The sequence below is a fragment of the Pimephales promelas genome, chromosome 4, assembly GCF_988280905.1.
Source record: "Pimephales promelas chromosome 4, fPimPro1.hap1.1, whole genome shotgun sequence".
Taxonomy (NCBI): Eukaryota; Metazoa; Chordata; class Actinopteri; order Cypriniformes; family Leuciscidae; genus Pimephales; species Pimephales promelas.
The window spans coordinates 49,005,872-49,027,402 of NC_142772.1; the positions used below are offsets into that span (position 1 = coordinate 49,005,872).

At 37.0% G+C, this 21,531-nt stretch overlaps 1 protein-coding gene across 1 annotated transcript in view; it reads right to left on the reverse strand.

Moving 5' to 3' along the window:
* Positions 1 to 2,145: 2,145 nt before the first annotated feature.
* dnm1a (dynamin 1a) overlaps positions 2,146 to 21,531 on the reverse strand; it is an 86,839-nt gene continuing 67,453 nt past the window's right edge. Inside the window, exons 16-22 of the mRNA XM_039661499.2 lie at positions 17,736 to 17,845; positions 16,385 to 16,496; positions 14,657 to 14,668; positions 14,407 to 14,577; positions 12,431 to 12,672; positions 10,272 to 10,478; positions 2,146 to 2,828 (exon numbers count right to left, since the gene is read on the reverse strand). Coding sequence (XP_039517433.1) covers positions 2,765 to 2,828; positions 10,272 to 10,478; positions 12,431 to 12,672; positions 14,407 to 14,577; positions 14,657 to 14,668; positions 16,385 to 16,496; positions 17,736 to 17,845 — 918 coding nt within the window. The 3' untranslated portion in view covers positions 2,146 to 2,764. The remainder of the gene's footprint in view (positions 2,829 to 10,271; positions 10,479 to 12,430; positions 12,673 to 14,406; positions 14,578 to 14,656; positions 14,669 to 16,384; positions 16,497 to 17,735; positions 17,846 to 21,531) is intronic.

Genomic DNA, 21,531 nt, shown 5'->3' on the forward strand with positions numbered 1-21,531 from the left:
AGGGGTGTCTCGTACTACTTCCCCACGTCTCGTATCACTCCGCGTTATTTCATTCAAATAGGAAATTGGCGCCAAACGGTTTGTCTGGTAAAATCACCTCAGCGGACTGTTGTTTAACTTTTATGTTGAAAATCAGACTTCTTTACTATTTTTTAAACGTAACCTACGATGGTGACCACACACGATTGTGTTTTTAACTCAGGACTTGGTGAACTGTCAAATAACGAGGAAACATTTTGGAGTTTCAGCATCCCACTGTTGTATCGACAATAGGTAGGATTTTTGGTTTATTATCTGCCGCCGTGCAGTAAATAACATTACTGTTTACAAAGTGTTGAACGTTATAGTGGCCTAGGCTCTCTTCTGTTCTTGTAAGACGAGTTTGACGGCTGGTACTGCGTTTATCTGGCAATATCGTGCGCATTATTTGAGTTATTAAAATAATAACTCAAACTGATCCCGGTCTCGGCTCAGTTTTATAATTAAGATTTCGTTTTAATGATAAGGACGTGTGTATAATGGAAAATGGTTAATTGTCTCAAATTGACATGTTAGCCCTTGAGCTTAGCCTGTCTGTTTGTGTCTGTTCTCATTCAAATTTTACAGTTTTAAATTTCGTTCCCTCTTACATATTCTCGTGAAAAACACTGTCATGATTTCAGTCTGGTGGTTTCTTTTCTTGTGTTTTAGACTCTTATTTTGATGTATAATTTTGTTATTGTTCCTGTGTTTTCGCTTCCTTTTATCTCTATAGCAACTAATCACTAGCACCTGTTCCTTGTTACCATCCCATGTTTTTTGTTTTGTTTGTTTGTCTGGTGGTTTTCCGTATGATGCATCATGCCCGTTTGTTTTAGTTTCTGTTTTCCCCCATGTCTAGATTATCTAGTCCTTTTCCTGGATTCTTTGGTTATCTGCCTGGATTTATTTTTTTAAATTAGCCTAAACTTTTACACTCCATTTGGATCCCATGACCTGTATTAAGTAAAATATCATGTTACACTAGTGTGATGACATTCAGACATTTAACTGTGGCTTAATATTTGTGTCCAAATATGTTATGACCACCATATTTTCGTTTTTTATTCTGAAATACATGTGAACTACTATGAAAATGATGACTTTAATGTTTGTTTTAAGGTTCAACATTTAAATCATTTTCAAACTATGAGGCGCTCATGATGCAGACAGGGAAAGACTGTTGAACTATGGGAAAGTTTATTACCCTTCGGTGTCGTCTTCTGGCCCGTGAGCTCAGGGACCACTGCAGCCCGACACACATACGAAACAAAAACAAAAAGAGCCAAAAGTAATGTACAGAAATACAAATGCACACGAGCACATTCCAGAAGATGCAGTTATCATGAGACTCCAGAACACACTTTGGAGAGATAATGCATCCCGTATACAGTGGAAAATCAAGAGTCTGCGAACCGGGGCGGGAAGAAAACCAAAAGAAGCTTAAAGATGGCAGAATATACAGGCATTCATCAAACCCTTCATATATTCCTGTCAAGCTTATTCTTTAGGATAAGGAGCCTTTTAAGGTGAATATCATGAACAGTGATTTAAAACTCATCAACCATCTGTCAAAGAGTTTGAGTTCATTAAAACATTGTGTTCTAGATCTGGATTTTTCGGCCCAAAAGATGCATATAGTTTTCTTTTCTGAATTTTGGTTTTAATGTTGTACATTGTCTGCAATTCTCGAAAAGGATGGTTGAACGCCTAATGCAGTAAAGCTTATGGAAAACCCCAAATTAAAAATTAGAATATTCTGAAAAGGTTTCATATTATCATCAAAATTATAACAAATAAAGCCTTGAAATATCTAATTTTGCATGTAATGAGTCTATATAATATATTAGTCGCACCTTTTAAGTTGAATTACTGAAATGAATGAACTTTTGCACAGTATTCTAAATTTTTGAGTTTCACCTGAGAAATTAAAGTAATAAATGGATTACTTTAATATTTTTGTAAATTAATCCTGTTTAAAACTGTTTAAACTATAGAACAACTCTATATAAAACAGTGTATTTAACATAATTTAATCTATTGTTAAAAGTTTTTAATGTAACCTTGTCCCTTTAAATTTGTTGGTCAGTTGAGGAATAATTTTGCAATTTTATATGATTTAAAGAGTTAGGAGCTGTTTTCATGTCTGTTTTCAACTGGTTGAGGTTTATATGTGATTTATAAAAGTAATAAGTAATGCAATACTTTTTAGAGCAAGTAATTTGTAAATTAACCTAATTATACTAGTGAATGTAATTAGAAGCTAATTAATTACTTTTTAGAGTAACTCACCCCCAACACTGCACAAGGGGTTTCAAAGTAGTGTAAAATATGGAAAATAAATAAATAAATATAATTTAACTAAATAAATGAATTGATTTAATAAATAAATAAGTAAATAATACATATAAATTAAAAATAGAATAATAGTATATTCAGTATTTTGACATAAAAATATATAGCTGCCTTTTAAATTTTAGGATATTTCGCACCATCATATTTGGAGGCCCTTGCATCTAAAAGACTGAAAACTTTTGGCCTAACGAACTTATGTAATGAGTTTGAAATCCGTGACCTACACAAAATGAAAACTTAAACTTGTGACAGAGGGTTGTAGAGTGGTTGTGCAGTCCAAGTGAATGTGTATTAGTGTGTGTGTGTGTGTGTGAGATGAGGAGCAGGAAGGGGAGGAGTTCTGGCTGGGTGGGCGTGTCCTCGATGTTGGTCACGGGAATGGGAGGGGCTACTAGTCAAAGAGGGAGGAGTCTGTGGGTCGGTTGGGTCGAGTAGGTGATGCCGGGGGTCGTCGGCTGCCATGGGAACACAGAGAGAAGATGGATGAGTAACACACACCCACCCACACACACACACACAGAAAACATTCAGTCGGTGACAGTAAAAATATTTCGCACTGAGATTAGATTGTTTTATTAGAGTTTGTAATACAATAAATTACTGAGCGGATCATCATTCATGATATTTAATCTCATGGTTTTGCCAAAGATTACGGTTATGAATCAAATATCTCTAGTGATAAATATTTAATAATAGTTTATTAAATATATTTTAATGTTGTTGTTTTTTTTTAAAGCTAAATAGCATTTTTAACATTAAACAAATTCATTTATTAATAATACTAATAACAGTTGTACAGGGCCAATATATCAATGTGAATTTTGACAGCAAATTTTGATTTAGTTTTTCATTTAGTTGCATTCTTTATTCTTTCAAGCAGACATTTGTATAATAAATTAAATAAATATAGATGAATCCCTACTATTCAGTCAAGAACATTGTTTTAAAACGTACAGGATCAAGTTTTAAAACATGTTACAGCATTCAGCGATCACGCCATGACAGAATGAAATGCCATGAAGAGACAAACAACATGGACATCTGACACTTCACCTTTGACCCCACTGTTCAGTTTCACCCTAAAGGTCACGTGTGTAGCGTTTGAGTGGATGCTTGTGGTGTTTTTTTAGTAAGAGGGATCATAAATGATGGTAAAATCAAAATAAAATGAGTGCAGAGGGGCTGCAGAAGGAAAGGCTTTTCAGATCTTGATTAAATAAAATAAACGATACACACATTCAGAGAACTGATGTGACGTTTGCACATTACAGAAAATCACCAATCAGCATACGAGATGCACGTCAAAAAGCTGGACAAGGATTTGATTGGCTATTGGAAAGGTTTTCACACTCAGTAATTTAGATACATGATATACTGTCAAAATACTGTAATTCTGATTAATCCTCATCCTTCCCTCGGGTCAGTTGAAAAAAAAAAAATTAAAATTGAGTGTTCACCAGAGGGGTCCAAGATCCTAGGACTTTTGTCGCACTTGAACCCGAATATACGCACACATAAATTAATCCACAAGTTTCCTACGCCCCATGAGGCCTTGCGTCAAAAGTGGGCGCGACTTCCGGTTGGAAGTAAACAAAGCGCGATTTGACATACTTGACACTGGTTCATTCAACAGTTGACAGTCATTCAAGTTATAGCGATCCAAACTAGCTAACGATGTGGGAACACAACCTCAACCAAATTCAAAAGGGTGCAATAACAGTACCTTTACCCTCCGCAGTGTATTATAATAACATTATTAATAATCAATACTCATCAAGGCATGGTGACAGACAGTTGTGCGAGCTGACAAACAATTAAAATAAAAAATACACACTTAGTCATTGTGCTTTGGAGTTTATTCAAAATTATAAATGAATGTGCTACTTGAATACATTAACTGGCACATTTGGTATTCTGTCAACACAGGCTTTGATCCTGAGTTTAGGTGTAACATCAGTAGCGAACAGCCAAACACATGCTGATAGAGTTTATAGAATATTAAGAATTTAAACAAATGTACACAGGAAGATTCGTCGTCTTTTGGGAGGTGATGGAAACTACAGTCGTTGGCAGGATCACTCTGATTTCGTTTTCAGCTTATGTTCAAAACAATCACGTTTAAGCCACTAAATTAGTTTAGTCCGGCTATACATACAACCGCGAACAGCACATGTTGTCCCTGAGCTCCGTAACGACATCTCTCATAAAGATTTGCGTCTTTAAATAGTAAAATAATTCTTCGAAAAACAGCTAGCCTCTTCGCTAACTAACACACAAAATACCATTGGAATGCTACTTCTGCCGCCTCACCGGAAGTTTCACCCACTTTATTTTTTACAGGAGCGCCCCTCGGAAACTTGTGGATATATTTGAGTAGTATTTTGGTTTAAATTGAAAAAATCCTCGGGTAAATTTGACCCCCTTTAGGAATGAATAGAATGCGAGGAATGCTTCAGGACACAGAAAAACCTAAAAATGCTCAATATTCAAACTAAAAATGTTAAAACTTAAACAAAAAAAAAGATTTTATAATGTCCACATGTGTCTGAATGCACACTGAGGTGAACTGACTGTAGGACCCAGCGGAACAGCTCGAGGCCATCTAGTGGCAAGAATCATGAAATGTCATGTTATATTATTATTTTCCCACCAGATGTCGACAAACACTCCAATGTTAGATATTTAGAGCTGAATTAAAAGGGTTATGCATGAAATTGAGATTTTGAATTTAAGTTTAAAAAAAAAAGTGAGAAATATGTGCTTAAATTACGATTTAATCAAATTTAGGTAAATAAAAATTAACAAAAAAGTGCATTAAAAATATTAGCAAAATTAAATAAGCTTTATGGACAAAAAAATAAAGAGTCAAATTTTAGGGCTTCGGGTCATTTTGACCCGCAAGAGAAGGATGAGTTTCGTCTGACATCTCGTATCCTGAGCGAATGTGCAGCATCTCAGAGATTCTGCCCATCTGTCCTTCACAGAGAGAAAGACAAGAAGTGTATGTGCATATGATCTGCAAAACAGCTGTAGCATGTGTGTTTATACGCTGTCTCTAAAGAGTTTGACTTTGGTTACCTGTCCGTATAGACGTTATTGCATCTGCTCCTGTCTATACAGGGCCGGATTCACAGTTTTTTAAACATTTGGTATTCCCAAAAATACTTCTTAATTATGTCCTTAACCTTAACATAACACTAGCTACAAATTAATTTTATTTTTATTGTGTTAATTTAATTTTCTCATACAGTGCACAAAATTTCAGCGCACGGTTCGTTTTCAAAAACTCCTCCTTTCTGAGAGCTGCTCTGCTGTGATTGGCCAGACGGCTCAATCTGTTGTGATTGGTCGACTGCTTACGGCGTGTGTCGTAAATGAAACGCCCATTATTATATCTGAAGTTTTTCCGTATTAATTCAGTGTGAGTCTCATTATCAGAAAGTGCATCAAAGTGGATTTACTGCAGAAAACATGAACAACACGAACCAAACTCTTCCAGTCTCAGATACATGCAATACAACTACAGTGTTTGAGGGCGGAGCAAAGAGACGCTGTTCAGCCAATCAAAAGCACAGGCTGACATTATGCAAATTTGTTACACTGTTACGAGTAGTGAGAGTGAATAACTGACTCTAATTTCATTTTAGAAGACAAAAACTTCATAATTGGGGCTTATTTTTATTTGTATTTAATATTTTTAACATTCTTATGAAGATTTTTGTGAACCCTAACGATTGTCAATCACAAACACTGGCTGTCTGAGTGCTTCCTTAGTAGCTGTGCGTATTAGTAAGTTGTTTTATATTAATATATGATTCCTGGACTGCGTGTTTGTTGTGCGTGTTGAAGGGTCTCGGAGACAGTCGGCCATGCAGAAGGAATGGGGAATGGCGAGAGAACCACAGACGTACCAGAAGCGTTACTCCTCATTGGTCACTGATTGTAATTCTGTGAAAAATAATCAATATCAGCAGTAGGGATTGAGCCAGAGCGATGGGAGGGAGGAAGAGAAGGATGTGCAAGACACACACACACACAGTTAACATGGAGGAGAGACACACAAACATGAACACTACTCCAGTCCAAGCTAACCAGAGACTGACGTCCAAAACCTCTCGTTTACTCGTTACTCAGCCAGTTTTAATGAGTCAGAAAAAAGTCATACATACAAATCTTTTCTTCATATTTTTGTCTTGTTTCAAGTCCAAATATCTAAAAATGCTGCAATCTAGATGCAATGCTATCAAGATATAAATCAAAATTAAGTTTTTGCTTAAACAAGCAAAATTATTTGCCAATGTGATTAGAAAAATAATCTTGTTTCTGTTTAAATTAAAATTATTTTTCTGACTAACAACTTTTTTTTAAGCAACAACTATCTTAATTTCGATCTATTTCCCCAGAAAACAAGACTTAATATCTAATGGCATTTTACTACTTTAGTAAATGCATCTTGATTTAAGAATTTTTAGACTGGAAACGAGACAAAAATACTAAGTAAGAAAAGCATTTTTTGCAGTGATGGATATTTAAAACTGATTTTGCGATTTTCGTGTCAGAGGTTTTGCAGATCAGCATGGCAAATCATTTCTTAGGGACTTCAGCATTACATTTAGGATTTAATTAGGGTTCGAATGAAGTGTGTGTGGTCAGGAAGCAAGCGTTTACCGTCAGTGTTAGAACGATTCAAATCACACGCAACAGAAGACAAAAGTTCAGCAATGGACACAAAGTAAAACAAACATAAGAAAGAGAGCAGAACCATCCCTCATGGTGACCTTTCCTTTGGACGGATAGTGAAGCGTGAGTGTGTGTGCTGATGTGATCGAGACGTCAATTCAGTGACACATTCATAGATGAGATGCTAAATATTAGAGCTGGGTGATATAGTAGTTAAAGCATTAAAAAGCCGGATATTTGATGATGTTTTGAGGAACAATCATTTCAAACATCAGCTCTAAAACACCTGCCTGAACACACTGGAGTTACGAGACAACAAGAGAACCTGAAACTATCTAAACTAGCCTAATGTCAAATCACAAGCAAAAACCATTGTGAATTTTTGTTCTACATCACCCAGCCCTACTGAGAACACATTGTGAGTCAAACGTTTGAACGATAATAAGAGTTAGAAGCAGGACGGCAGACTGTGCACATCTAAATATGATTTGATGGCACTTTGATAAGTTCAGTGATGGTAAGACTGCGACTGCTTATCGTTTAAACGTTGGTATGGTGAACGGTTAACTCACCCACACCATCTTATTCCGCCGGCTAGAATCTCACATTCCGCGGCTAAGAGCAAACGGATGTTTTTTATTAGACGGCAGAAGGTTAGTGTTTCAATGTTTCATGTACATTGTTTTATGTTGTGATTGCTGCAACATCAGACAGAGGCTACGTCTACACTTAAGGTGCGTTCACACACCGCCACCAGTGGCTTCACGTCCCCCCGATTGCTTTCTTCTCGGGCCAACATTTTATCTGGATCAAAATGATCCCATTTTTTTCCTATCCAGGATCAGGTAATCCGTCTTACTTTTATGCCGGTTTTTCAAAGCAACATTGGACTGGATCACCCTGATCCAGATACACTGTTTTCAAGATTACCAGTGATCTAAATGGGACAACGTATCACAATGTGGGCTACCAGCTATGTAAAGAACAGGTAGAAGAGCCAACATGGGGTCACTGTTTCTTATTTTGAGACAAAACACAAATGGGGACGATAATTTTTATTTTATTTTTACTTTACTATACTGAATAGCTTAATTGTTAGCCTATGTCTACTTTATCACTGTTACAACGGTTGCACAAGTCAAGTGCAAAATATAAATAAAAGCATATACACTAAATGATACAAATGTATTAGTTGACCAAGTTTTACTAAATTTTCTTCCTGAAATCCTACCCCCTGTTGGGATCAGGATAATCCTGTTTTTTTGGATCAAAGTTATCCAAATCCCACTGACAAGTTTTGAACAACACAAACTGAAGGTTTGATCCAGATTAAAACTAGGATTGGATTCCCTGATCGAATCTGATTTCAGATTCCTTCTTTCCCTTTTGAACGACCCATTTTCAAGATTTGATCCAATCCGATAACCAAAATCTGGTCCGCTTTCCTTTGAACAACTGGCCCCTCCTGTCTATACGGTAATTTGTCACGACAGAGAGTTGCGTATTATGACAAAATCATTAGCCTATTTTTACAAAAACTTCTTCTACGGGGCCATAACGTAAGATACATGGTAATCGGGTCTTTTATACATTGTCGTGTTTAACAGCAGGAGAAGGCTTGCTAGCCAATGGCGGCCCCCGGGAGACTTCAACTCATGGGTGTAATCCACCAGCAAATGGCTTTGAATTGGTTTATTTATTTAGCAAACATCGATCTTTCCATCGATCAAGTTCTTATTTTCACATTTAAAAGATTCAATGAGGTTAACTTATACCCTACTTGGCCGGTCTGCAAAAATAGCGATTGACATGCTTGTTTGCGGGCCCTATTAATACAATTTTAAAAAAGACCAAGCATTCGATCTACGTCAGAGCGTCCACGAAACTTTCCACAGCCTTATTGGCAGGGTGCCCAGAGCCAATTTTGCCACTCTCATCGGCGGCGGTGGTGTGAACGCACAGTAATCTGGATACATTTGAAAACGCTTCTTTTCTCTAAGTTTTGGCCTTTTGTCCACACTGAGACGGCGTTTTATTCCTGCAAAACCTGAGCTTTTTGGAGTAGTAGTGAGTAGAGCTGCACGATTAATCGTTAAAATCCCTTTGTAGGCAATCATTTAATCCCTTGAAACTTATCTTTGATTACCAAGAATACATATTTAATAGAGCCAGACCGATATGTCGGCCGGCTGATATATCAAAAATATCGGTATCGGCAGTTATAATGGCCGATAAATGAATATTTAAAAATAAAATAAAAACGGATGAAACATGCTTCAATCATCTCTCCTTGGCCTGTTATATTGAAAATGTATGTTTTACAATTTGCAGTATGATGTCATCTATTGCTAAATTATGGCTCATCATAGACTAGCTAACCACAAAGCTAGCTAATGCCACTATCATCAGTGGAAGACCGCTAACGTTAACATTAATGAGCTTGGAAACCACAATGAACTTTTTCTGCCTAAATAAAGTAATTATTACTGTATTTATAATTAGCATATCTCTAGTTACAGTCCCTGCATTGTAAAATGTAAGTTAGACTTGCGAGGAGTGAACATTTAGACATAGAGAAAAAGTATCAAACGTATCTTGTGCAGAAAAGTTAGCTTTTCTTTTACACGTGTGTGAAATCCAACAATATTTAATAAAAACAAAATATCGGCCGATATATCGGATTTTAAAACCCAAAAATATTTGTATCGGTATCGGCCTTCAAAATCCTTTATCGGTCGGGCTCTAATATTTAATATATATTTTCATGCCTTAAAATAGCTTGAATGTAACTTGACACCGTTGCCTGATTTAGTATGCGGTTCTATAAATATGCAAATTAGCAAATGAGGATTTAGATTTTCTGGTTATCGGCTTTTAAATATTTAGTGTTATCGTCTCTGCGGAAATTTTCAAATCGATGCATCCCTTCTTATTACATTTTACTCATAAACATTAATAGGAATTTTAGCATTTTCCATTTTTTTCAGTGTGGATGGAGTGTTTTAAAACACATAAGCCTTTTTCAAATGTATCTGTATTCATGTAGATTAGCTGGAATTGGTCGTCTTCTATTGCACTTCCGTTAGGTGGCGCTAGTGCTGCAGAAATTACACACTGCAGCTTTAACACTCACTCCTCAAATCTGAGCGCATTATGATGGTTTTCCAGCACAAATATGCTTTATTTCATCAGAAGTTTCTACAGTCAGACAGTCTCACCTGGGCACGCCGGGCGGTGCGCGGTTAGGCCGGGACGGGACCTGAGGCGGGGGTCCACCGAACGGGTCTGGAGAGGCTCCCGGGCGTGAGGGGACGGGGGGTCCGCCGGCAGCGGGGGGCACCGGGGCCGAACCACGAGAAACTGGGCGTCCCGGGGGTCCTGGAGGAGGAGCTCGTCTCTGAGGGGTCGGGCTGGCGGCCGGAGACCTTATGGAGAAATATTGAGAGTAGAAATATTAACAACTTTATTTGAATTTTTTTTCTTAAATATCCACAAAATTCGAATTACATTACATTAATTTTTCACTCTAAAGCATAAAAATACCATGTTTGGGTCAAAAACGAGACGTCACCATTTTGTAGGGCTGCAACAACTAATCGATAAAATCGATTATAATCGATTATGAAAATCGTTGTCAACGAATGTCATTATCGATTAGTTGGTCTGATTACGTCACGGGGATTGTTTACATGGAACATGCGCTTCATGAGGCGCACATGCAGTCTCTCTCCCTCGCCGCTCTACCCTGTCTCGCGCGCGCAACACGGACAGTTTTGAGCACATTATCTTCTGTCTCGCATGCGCGCTCTTGATTCAGTGAGTTTGAACTAATTTGCGGTCATCAGGAAACCGCTATCAATATGCAGCACACGAAAATCATTCACCTTTCGGTAAATTCGCCGTTTTGAAACCAAAATAGGTGACCTACGTTAATCTTGTATACTTTATGAAGCCATACTATAGTATAATGTGAGATAGAAATGTATATTTAAGTCATTAAATTCAAGTTAACCTAAGCTTTTCTCTCCACTGCGGCTGTCAGTCATTCTCTATTCGGTGTTCAAACAGCGCGTCGCGTTACAACAGTTAACATGATGATCTCTTTCCAAGATGATTCAATGTTATTATTATAATTGATCCGTAGATAAAGGTCTATGATGGTTTTTCTATCTTGCTAGACTTTTATTGCTGTAACTTAATCACTTTCTACTGAGTGTCTGTTAGATCACAACACTATAGTAGAGTCGGCGCAGTATAATTGTTCTTCACGTGCACAGTAGCCTAACTGAAATTTAAAACTGTTAAAAGAAAAGGCTTAATAAACTATTGCATAGATACTGTATAATACACAGTCAATATGTCTTTCTCTTTCCTTGGTTCCTTTTAAACTTTAATGCGGCGGACACTGAAGAGCTGCGCGCCGCCCTGTGACTCCGTGTTGCTTCAAGCGCATCATTCAGCGCTCGCGATGCGCATTTGCACTCTGTGCAGCTCTTTCATGATCATGTCATAATACTTTTGCGCAATGAAAGCTTATTAATAGCCTTTCGTCTTTTGTTTTTTATTAATAGCCTTTTGTCTCTTATTTGTTCCCCACTAAGGAATGTTTTTTTCACTAAATGTTTAGATTTTATAAAATTATTGTGCACTTGTGATTTTTCTAGGCTAAGTTTTGCTGAGTTATCCACTAATCTAGTTTACAATAGCATTTTTGTCATAGGTTATGGTCATATTTTTTTTTTTATTTCTTGTTTTTCTTTATAATGAAGTTATCTGTATTAAGTAGATTGTTTAACACACAAAAGAGTGTGGTTTTTAGGGTTTTATTTTGTTATAATAAACAAAAAATGAAATATAATTTTTTATCCGATTAATCGATTAACCGAAAAAATAATCGTCCGATTAATCGATTATCAAAATAATCGTTAGTTGCAGCCCTACCATTTTGGTGTCCACATCAAATTAAATTTACAAAAGTGATTTTACATGCAAAAAAAAAAAATTTTTTTCTTAAATATTCACAAACTTTGTATTATATTCAAATTCTAAAGGCATTATTTGATGTTAGAGAATAAAAGTACTGTGCAAACCTTCAGGAGAAATACAGTATAATTAGCTTTTGGAGTCAAAGCTAATTATACTGTATTAATTATAAATAATTACGAAATGAAACAAAATAAATTCATTTCGTAATTATAAATAAATACGAAATGAAACAAAATAAATGCAGCCTTGGTGAGCATAATTAGAGACCCAAATCGTACGGATTTGAACGGCAGTGTAGCTAAAGACACATTGAATGCCTGAGACTTTGATTCCCCATTAAAAAAGTTAATTCATTAAGGATTAAAAACCCTTGTGTGTCTCCCGAACGCACCTTCCCCCGGAGCCGGAGCGCTGCACCTGCAGCCAGGAGTCGTCCACGGGTGGAGGCAGGGCCGTGGTGACGGTGGTGGTGCTGATGTCCCCGATGATCTGTAGCGCTTCTTTCAGAGCGTGATACATGCGGAGCATCTCGTCCCGGTGCTGCGCCTGGTCCGCAGACTCCTCCATCAGGGTGTTCTGGTCTCCACACGAGTACAGCTGAGCCAACAGCTCCGCGTTGATGAACTCCTTCGTCTGAGAGATATTATTATCAGTGTATTTTAGTATAGTGTGGATTGAGCTTGAGCCGTGTTTCAGGCTTTTAAAACCACGTAAACCAGCTCCACGTTGATGAACACACACAGAGTTAGAGGATATTAATTAGGGCTGTGCAAAAGTTAATTGCGATTAATCGCATCCAAAATAAAAGTCTGTTTTACATAATATATTTGAGTGTGCTGTATATAATTATTTTGTATATATAAATACCTATGCATGCATGTATATATTTAAGAATTATTTGCGCTTAAATTCTGTATATATATATAAATACATAATCTATATTATACAAATATAAATATTTTATATAGGAATAACACATTTTCTTAAACACGTACATGCATGTGTGTGTATTTATATATACAAAATAATTATATACAGCACACACAAATATACTATGTAAACAGAGACTTTTATTTTGGATGCGATTAATCGCAATTAACTTTTGCACAGCCCTAATATTAATATCAATGTTTTTTAGTATAGTGTGGATTAGTGTTGTCACAATACTAAAATTATTGTTTCGATACGATACCAAGTCAAGAATCGCGATTTCGATACTTTTTCGATACTTTTCCTGAAAAGCAAAGTATTTCTTACAGGGCGTTTCACATTGCGTAGGTCTGTGCTCTTTAAATGCTGTAATAACCTAATATAAATAATCGATCGATATCGCGATATTTTGCGCATGCAATTATATCGATACAGTAGCGAAAAGTATTGCAATACTTAATTATAAAATTATCTGTTTTCTCCGTTGGTTTTTTCTGAGTTTACTCTGATTATTTACATTTACGTATCACATCCACAAGGTGGCGCTTGTTGCGGTGCTTTGTAGTTGTGCATTCAACAGCAAATTCAAATGAAAATGGCTTAGTTCACAATCACAACCGGTTGTACAGGACGCTTCGTCTTCTTTCAAATCGAAAGTGAGGGTAAATTTCGGATTTTATCAAAAATTATTTTTTTAATTTTTTATTTTCCGGTTTATGTTACTCTATGCCTGCTTTATGTTACTCTATTGTATTTAAATAATTTGAAGTTATGTGCTGGGACTCTGGAAGCTCACCATTCATTGGAAATTGGAAATTATTTATTTTTGAAACAGGGACAATGCTCAATCAACATTAAACTTGTTAAAACAAGAGAATATGTCTTGGGCCAGGTTATAGCAACATTTGCTAATTTCCACCTGTAGTCCCTGGGCAGGTATAACAAATTTAAAATTAAGTTTAAAATTACACATGATTCTGAAAACACATGATTATGATACAGGTTTACAGGTAGCAATAATGACACAGGGAAACCATCAGCCCAACGTGTGAGAGAATAAATGTGTACTGAATGAAGGACTAAGTTTATCACTATCCTCTTCAATTAATGTGTAGAAGATAATGTTTACAGAATTAAATGTGACATTTGAAGTGATTTGAGCAGTCTTATTTTCCTCATTTTTTGTAATGGCTTTAAATAATATGGGGGACATGAGTCGCAATATCGCAGAATCCAAACGCAATACTTGCTGTATTGCAATTATGGCCCAAAATATAGATATAGATATAGAATATAGAATATGGCCCAAATATCGCAATAGTATCGAATCGTCACATTTTGGCCAATTCCCCGCCCTATTTGATACTCATGATGTAACCACTAGGCTACCATAGACCAACATCATGAGCGCTTCTGCTCAACATAGACGAGCCTTACGTTGTTAATCATCAGGTGCATGATGGTCTTGGGCATCAGGTCTCGTACGGTCTTGTTGACGATGCTCATGTACGAGTCCACCAGGTTTCGGATGGTCTCCACCTGCCGCTCCAGCTGAGGGTCCAAGGAGTGCATGAACCCGTCCGAACCGTTCTCTTCCCCGGCGTCACTCTACACACACAATCAGAGATCTGGGGGAAATGCACAACGCAAATGCAGACGATACAGATATAGTATAAAATGCTTGTACCTTTTCCTTCTCCTAGTGTGATTTAACCGGAAGCAGCGTGAGAGAGAGAGAGAGAAAAGCACATCTTCATTTATCCTGCAGATTAGGGCGGTCACTTTGGTGAAAAAAACTATTTTTTTAGACATAAGTGTTCATTGAATCGATTGTAAAATCAATTTTCCATGTCTAAAGACATTTTCATTTTCAACACCAAATACAGGCAACTCCACGGACAACTATCAGGCACGAGGACGAGTGTAAAGAGGGCGCTTGAGACGCGCACAAGTCAGCAATATTTCACAGCAAACTTTGAAAATAAAAATGGATTAGTTAAGCAGATTATTTAATGTTTTAAAATTATAAAATCATAAATCAGGGGAAGCAAGGCTAACCACTTTACATGTAAATATAGAAGTTTGTTATTACTATCAACATGCACCAATACTACATTTTTCTAAACGTCGTAATCATTTAACAAACAAGTATTCATTACTTCAATGAGGTCATTGTTTCTGCATTTAATTACTACATTGTTTAAATTAATAGCCTACTTTTCAGCTAGCTGTGATTTTTGTATATGCACATTTCTGCAATGCATAACCAACATGTCATCATGACTTTTGCGTAAAAATACACGGCACTTTCGAGTCAAGTGGCGTGTTATCTAGGGTTGGGTATCGTTTGAATTTGAACGATTCTGATTCCGATTCTGATTCCTTGTTTCGATTCCGGTTCCTAACGATTCTCAATTCCGATTCTTTTAAGAGGCAGGGTCAAAAAAGTTTAGCTAACCTTGCTAACCAACGGTCTTTCTGAAGGAAATACTCCTTTCTGAAGGAAATACTCCTTCTGTCACAAGTACTCCTTTTGTCACAAATTTTGCATTTTGCCGAGATTTCGTTATTTTTAGAAAAGTGAAGCCACACTTTGGACCGCCGACGTAAGCTACTCATGTTCGACTTGCGCGGTTATGCCAACACTTCCGGTAGACGCTTCTTCGTTGGTGTTTTTCAGCGGTTTCTTCTTCAGCTCGGCGGACTGTGAGTATCGAAACTAGGAATCGAAATTTTAACTTTTGAACGATTTCGGGAAAAACGAAAAGTTGGTCCCGGTTCCAATCGATACTCGATTCTCGATACCCAACCCTAGTGTTATCTATACGCATTTTGAGCTATCCGCGTGTATGTCTACGCCATTAACGTCCGAGTGATTCCGCGTGTCTGTACACGCCGTCAAATGTCCGCGCGAAATTAAGCAAAATGTAGATCTACATCTGGGGAGTGATCTTTTTTTTTTCTAGGATGGTAAGGGAACACTCATAAATGCCATTAACCCCAATTGACGGGTAGGTTTAGGGGCGGGGTTGAGATAAGTCATACATTTATATATACAGTAATAACGTTAAGTCAACGGCGTTCATAAACACGCTGAAAAGCGATTATGCGTGTTGATAGCACGCCAAAAATGGAAATACGAATTGGCGTGTCATACACGCGCTACTTCATGAGATCAGTCTGGCATAACTTAGGTCGGTTTCCTCTACAGGTCACTGTAAATTGTAATATGGACATTTTCTGTAAAGCGATGTGCATAGTGAAAAGCGCTATATAAATAAATTTGAATTTACTGTGAATTGAATTGAATTTTTCTTTCGGCCCACGGACTTCAATCAAGTTTGATTTTTTTTGTTTTTTTGTTTTTTTTTTTGTCGCTTTGTTATAAAAAGAAGCAATAAAGATGAACACAAACCACCACACGCTCGGGGTAAACGCCGGCGCGCAGGAACGACGCCTTCCAGCCGTCCACGTCCTCCTGACTCTCACAGGCCAACTCCAGCTGACGGTAGTCCTTATACACGTTCCTGTCACGCAAGCAGATCACTACATGTTAACAGTGAAGTCTTTGGCTTCTGATTGGTAGTTTAGGCATTTTTAGCTAGGCGTTTTTAACCCCTAAACTGTAACGTGAAAATACACTATCCAAACATAAATGGTTGTAATTTAAAAATGCTTTTGGAATATAGACCTATGTTATTAAAGTTAAGTACGTAAGTATGAAGTTAAGTAAAAATTTAAGTATGAGAAAATTTACTGTAAATTAAAAAACTGTTTATAAAAATATTTATTTTGCAAAAAATGTTTTACTATAAAATCAAAGCCGTGTGTCTAACCTAGTTGTTTCAAATTTCCAAAAGTTCACATGAGATTTTGTTTTGAACATGTTGATCATTTAGGAGCCAAAGATTTCACATTTAACATCTAATACATTTGCTTGGTATTACGCCTAAACAAAATCTCATGTGAACTTACATTTTTGTGATATCAATTTTGGAAATTTGAAACACAACTTGGTTAGAGATACGGCTTTGATTTTATAGTAATTTTAGACATATTTTGTAACAAATATGTTTTAAACATATCCATATATAAATATAAAACACATATGTATGACATATATATATCAATGTTAAACTTAAACTTAAATGGTTGTTATTCAATATACAAGTTTAGTCGTCCAAGTGAAAGCCACCAAATGTACTTATTTTATATAAAATATATATTTTACAAAATGTTTTGCAATAAAATTACCATAAAATCAAAGCCATATGTCTAACCATTGAAGTTGATATCACAAAAATGGAAGTTCACATGAGATTTTGTTTAGGCGTAATACCAAAATTCTGTTGATTTTTATTTTTTCATGCATTCTCCTGTATCAAATTACAACATTTCTGTCCAAATATAACAAAATATGAAACCTTGAGACTCAGACCTTTCTGACAATGTGTGTTTGGTCAAGATTAGAAAAGGTTTTGATTTATAAAGTAGTTAAAATAAATTTTGTAATCAAAACCCTGACGCCGCCCAATAGAGGATGAGCCCGGAAAAAGAATTCAGAGTACCGTTTCTATGGTAACGCAACGTCCAATTTTAAAATCGTTTTCACAGGATGAATTTCGAGTGTGTAAGCTTTCAAATCATACTTAATTTATGATCTTACTAAAATGTGCTGTATGAAAAAAGGCGATTAAAAAGAGGGGCCAAACATCACATTATAAAAGTAAAGCAGATTGTGTAAGACATTTTTCATGACCTCTGACCTTTGCTCAGTGTTGAACAGGGCAAAGATGTGTTTGCTGGACATGAAGCCCTTCTCCACATCTCTGAGCTTCAGATTGTCCACCTGCAGCATGTACTTCTTCTCTTTCTCCTGCAGGGGACGCAACAGAGTTGACTGAGATTAATGAAACCTGAAAGACTGATGCTGCGTCTCAATGTCCTTAAAGTATGCTCTTTCTGTGAAGGAAAAAGTGCATACTTTTGAGTTTTGAGTGTGTAGCAGAAGCTTTTGGACACGCTATCACATCATACAATTGCGTCTTTAACGTTTTCTCTCAATATCTCATCCTGACACAGTAAACTGACCTGTCAATCATCTTGTCACAGTTAGTTTCCCACCGTATCGGAGAGAAATGCAGAATCACGTTGATCTTAACAACATTAATAGCAGGATTTCACCTCAGAGGCTACATTTTAAATACCCGGATGATGCACTTAATTAAACGACAAATGCTGCGTCCGAAATCTCCCTCCCTACCCCCTATATATGGGGTAGAGAGCAGAGCACTATAGTGAGCTCACCAGCATAATAGAAACACCACTTTCGGACACTACTCGGTTACATCATCTGTCAGCTGGTGCCAAGTCGGCTCTGGGCTAAATATATATTTTAAAATAAATACATTACATTATATTGAGCTTATTTCTCCAAAATTTGAAAACTAAAAGTGATTTCTGGCCGTTTTTGTTATAATGAGCTACTCCACACATGATTATAACTTATTTTTACAATCAACGCAATGCATGATGGTATGTAGGGCTTGGGGTAGTGACCGATTGTACACTACTTTTCAAAATGCATTCTGGGATACATTGAGTGGACTATATAGGGTATAATAATCATCACTATACATTCGGACAGCATTACAAAATGGCGAGCACACTATATAGTCCACTATATAGTGAGTAATGGGTGATTTCGGACACAGCATACGTGTGTAATGTTGGACACCCCATGCACTCGACTGTCGCAGATTTAATTACGTAGTGAAAGGGGAGGAGCCTCAGTCTCCGATGTTGAATGAAAAAATAACCTTATAAAATGCATACACTACACATGTATAAGTGTATAGTGTAATTTAGGACACAACATTAGTGTAAAAGCTTTATTCGTATCATTACCCTGAGTGATATAACATTGATGAGTGACTATAGTAACAAAGAAAGAGTGCAGAGTAAAAAACATGTTTATGTTAAACATGCTAGCTGTGAATAGCTAAATGCTAATATGGATACTTTATAGTAACCATATGTGAACACTACCAACCAAGTAGCAATACCATAGCAACCACCCAGGACACCCTAGCAACCACCTAGCAACACCATAGCAACCACCCAGAATACCCTAGCAACCGCCTAGCAACACCCTAGCAACCACCCAGAACACCCTAGCAACCGCCTAGCAACACCATAGCAACCACCCAGATCACCCTAGCAACTGCCTAGGAACACCATAGCAACCATCCAGAACAACCTAGCAACCACCTAGCAACACCATAGCAACCACCCAGAACACCCTAGCAACTGCCTAGCAACACCCGAGTAACCACCCAGAACACCTTAGCAACTGCCTAGCAACCACCAAGAACACCCTAGCAACTGCCTAGCAACACCCTAGCAACCACCAAGAACACCCTAGCCACTGCCTAGCAACACCATAGCAACCACCCAGAACACCCTAGCAACACCATAGCAACCACCCAGAACACCTTAGCAACTGCCTAGCAACGCCATAGCAACCACTCAGAACACCTTAGCAACTGCCTAGCAACACCCTAGCAACCACCAAGAACCTATCTATCTATCTATCTATCTATCTATCTATCATCTATCTATCTATCTATCTATCTATCTATCTATCTATCTATCTATCTATCTATCTATCTATCTATCTATCTATCTATCTATCTATCTATCTATCTATCTATCTCTTTCTAACTCTGTCTATCTATCTATCTATCTATCTATCTATCTATCTATCTATCTATCTATCTATCTATCTATCTATCATCTATCTCTTTCTAACTCTATCTATCTATCTATCTATCTATCTATCTATCTATCTATCTATCTATCTATCTATCTATCTATCTATCTATCTATCTATCTCTTTCTAACTCTGTCTATCTATCTATCTATCTATCCTAAATACCTTAGCAACCCCCTAGAAACACCCATAGCAACTTTAAATTACTAGAAACTACTTTGAACTAAGTTAAACTTTAAATTAATTTAAACTTTAGACTAATTTAAACTTCAAACTACTTTAAACTTCTTCAAACTACTTTAAACTTCTTCAAACTTTCTGTTCCAAACTTTCACAAGCCAACTTAAAGTTTGTCTTGACGAACTTTTTAATTTTATAATATATATATATATACGAGTGATGTTCAGTCTCCGCCACACGCGGCTGGAACTGATTAGAGTCGACAGACCTAAAATAACCCGTCAGGGCGGGCGAGCGGTCGAGTCTGGTCCACCACAGCGGCATTAAAGACATCTCTGAGTTTGATTGCACAGTTTGAGCTCTTCTCTGAAACTCCGTTTGGGGGTTTTCGTCAGTTTCGGGGGTTTTCCGAGTGTGTTCGCTGCTCGTCATCACAATCATAAAACATACAGTCGCCACGGTGCAGAAGGGATGACGTCATCTATGAAGCCATGGCAACCGTCTTCTCCACACACACACACGTTTACTTGGGTATCTAATAGGCGTAATGGTTTTTATACTGTACAAACTGTATATAACCCGACCCCTAAACCTACCCATCACTCTCACACACACACACATAATCACACAAAACTTTCTGCATTTTTACATTTTTAGAAAACCTTTAATTACTTTATTTTTATGCCAGATTTACAAATGAGGATGTCCCTAAAGGGAGAGTTTTGGAGATTTTGGACACTTCTGGGTACAAATTTGTAGACACACACACAAAGTTTCTGACTGGGGAGCAGTTGCTCAGTGACTCACACTTTTCCTTTTGCTCAGCCAGATTTGAGACTGGAGAGACTTGAGGAAAGGAGGGAAAAGAGGAAACGATCATGGCTGCGCTCTTAAAGGAACAGTGATCATTCTGTCCTTCCTCTCTCCCTCGTTTTAATGTTGTTTGTGTGTGTATGTGGTGTTTTTAATCTGCTTTAAGACAAATCATGTGTAAGTTGATAAGTGGACAGCATTGCTGAGTACTGAACCAAAGTCAGTCTCAAAAACACGTTTTGAAATTGCTGGTGTTTCTGACGTCACAAACCACCTTATAACCAATCAGATCAACGTGTTTGCCAACCAGTGGATCTCTGAGTGAGTGAGTGAGTGAGTAGAGGCGGGGCTCATTTGCATATTTATAGAACCACGCATACTAAATGAGGCAAGGGTGTCGAGTTACAATCAAGCTGTATTGGAGTCATTTTCAAAATGATTTCAAATATTTTAAAAAACTAATTTAACTAACTAAACTAAATTCGGTAACCTATAAAATGTTATGTGATATTAAATGGTTTGACGTGCATGCACGCATTGTCAAGCATTAGAGCTTAAAGTGCAAAATGCAAACACAATAACAGGTTTGTGAAATTAAATGTTTATTAGACATTCAGAGATTTGTTTGAATGATGTAGATGCGCATTTGCTGAATGTTGACGGTAAATGAGAAAGATTGTTTGCCTTTTCTGTTACAAATAATATAAAAGCAAATTACTTTTCACATACGTGAATGCACGCATTGTCAAGCATTAGAGCTTAAAGTGCAAAAAGCAAACACAATAAAAAATACAATA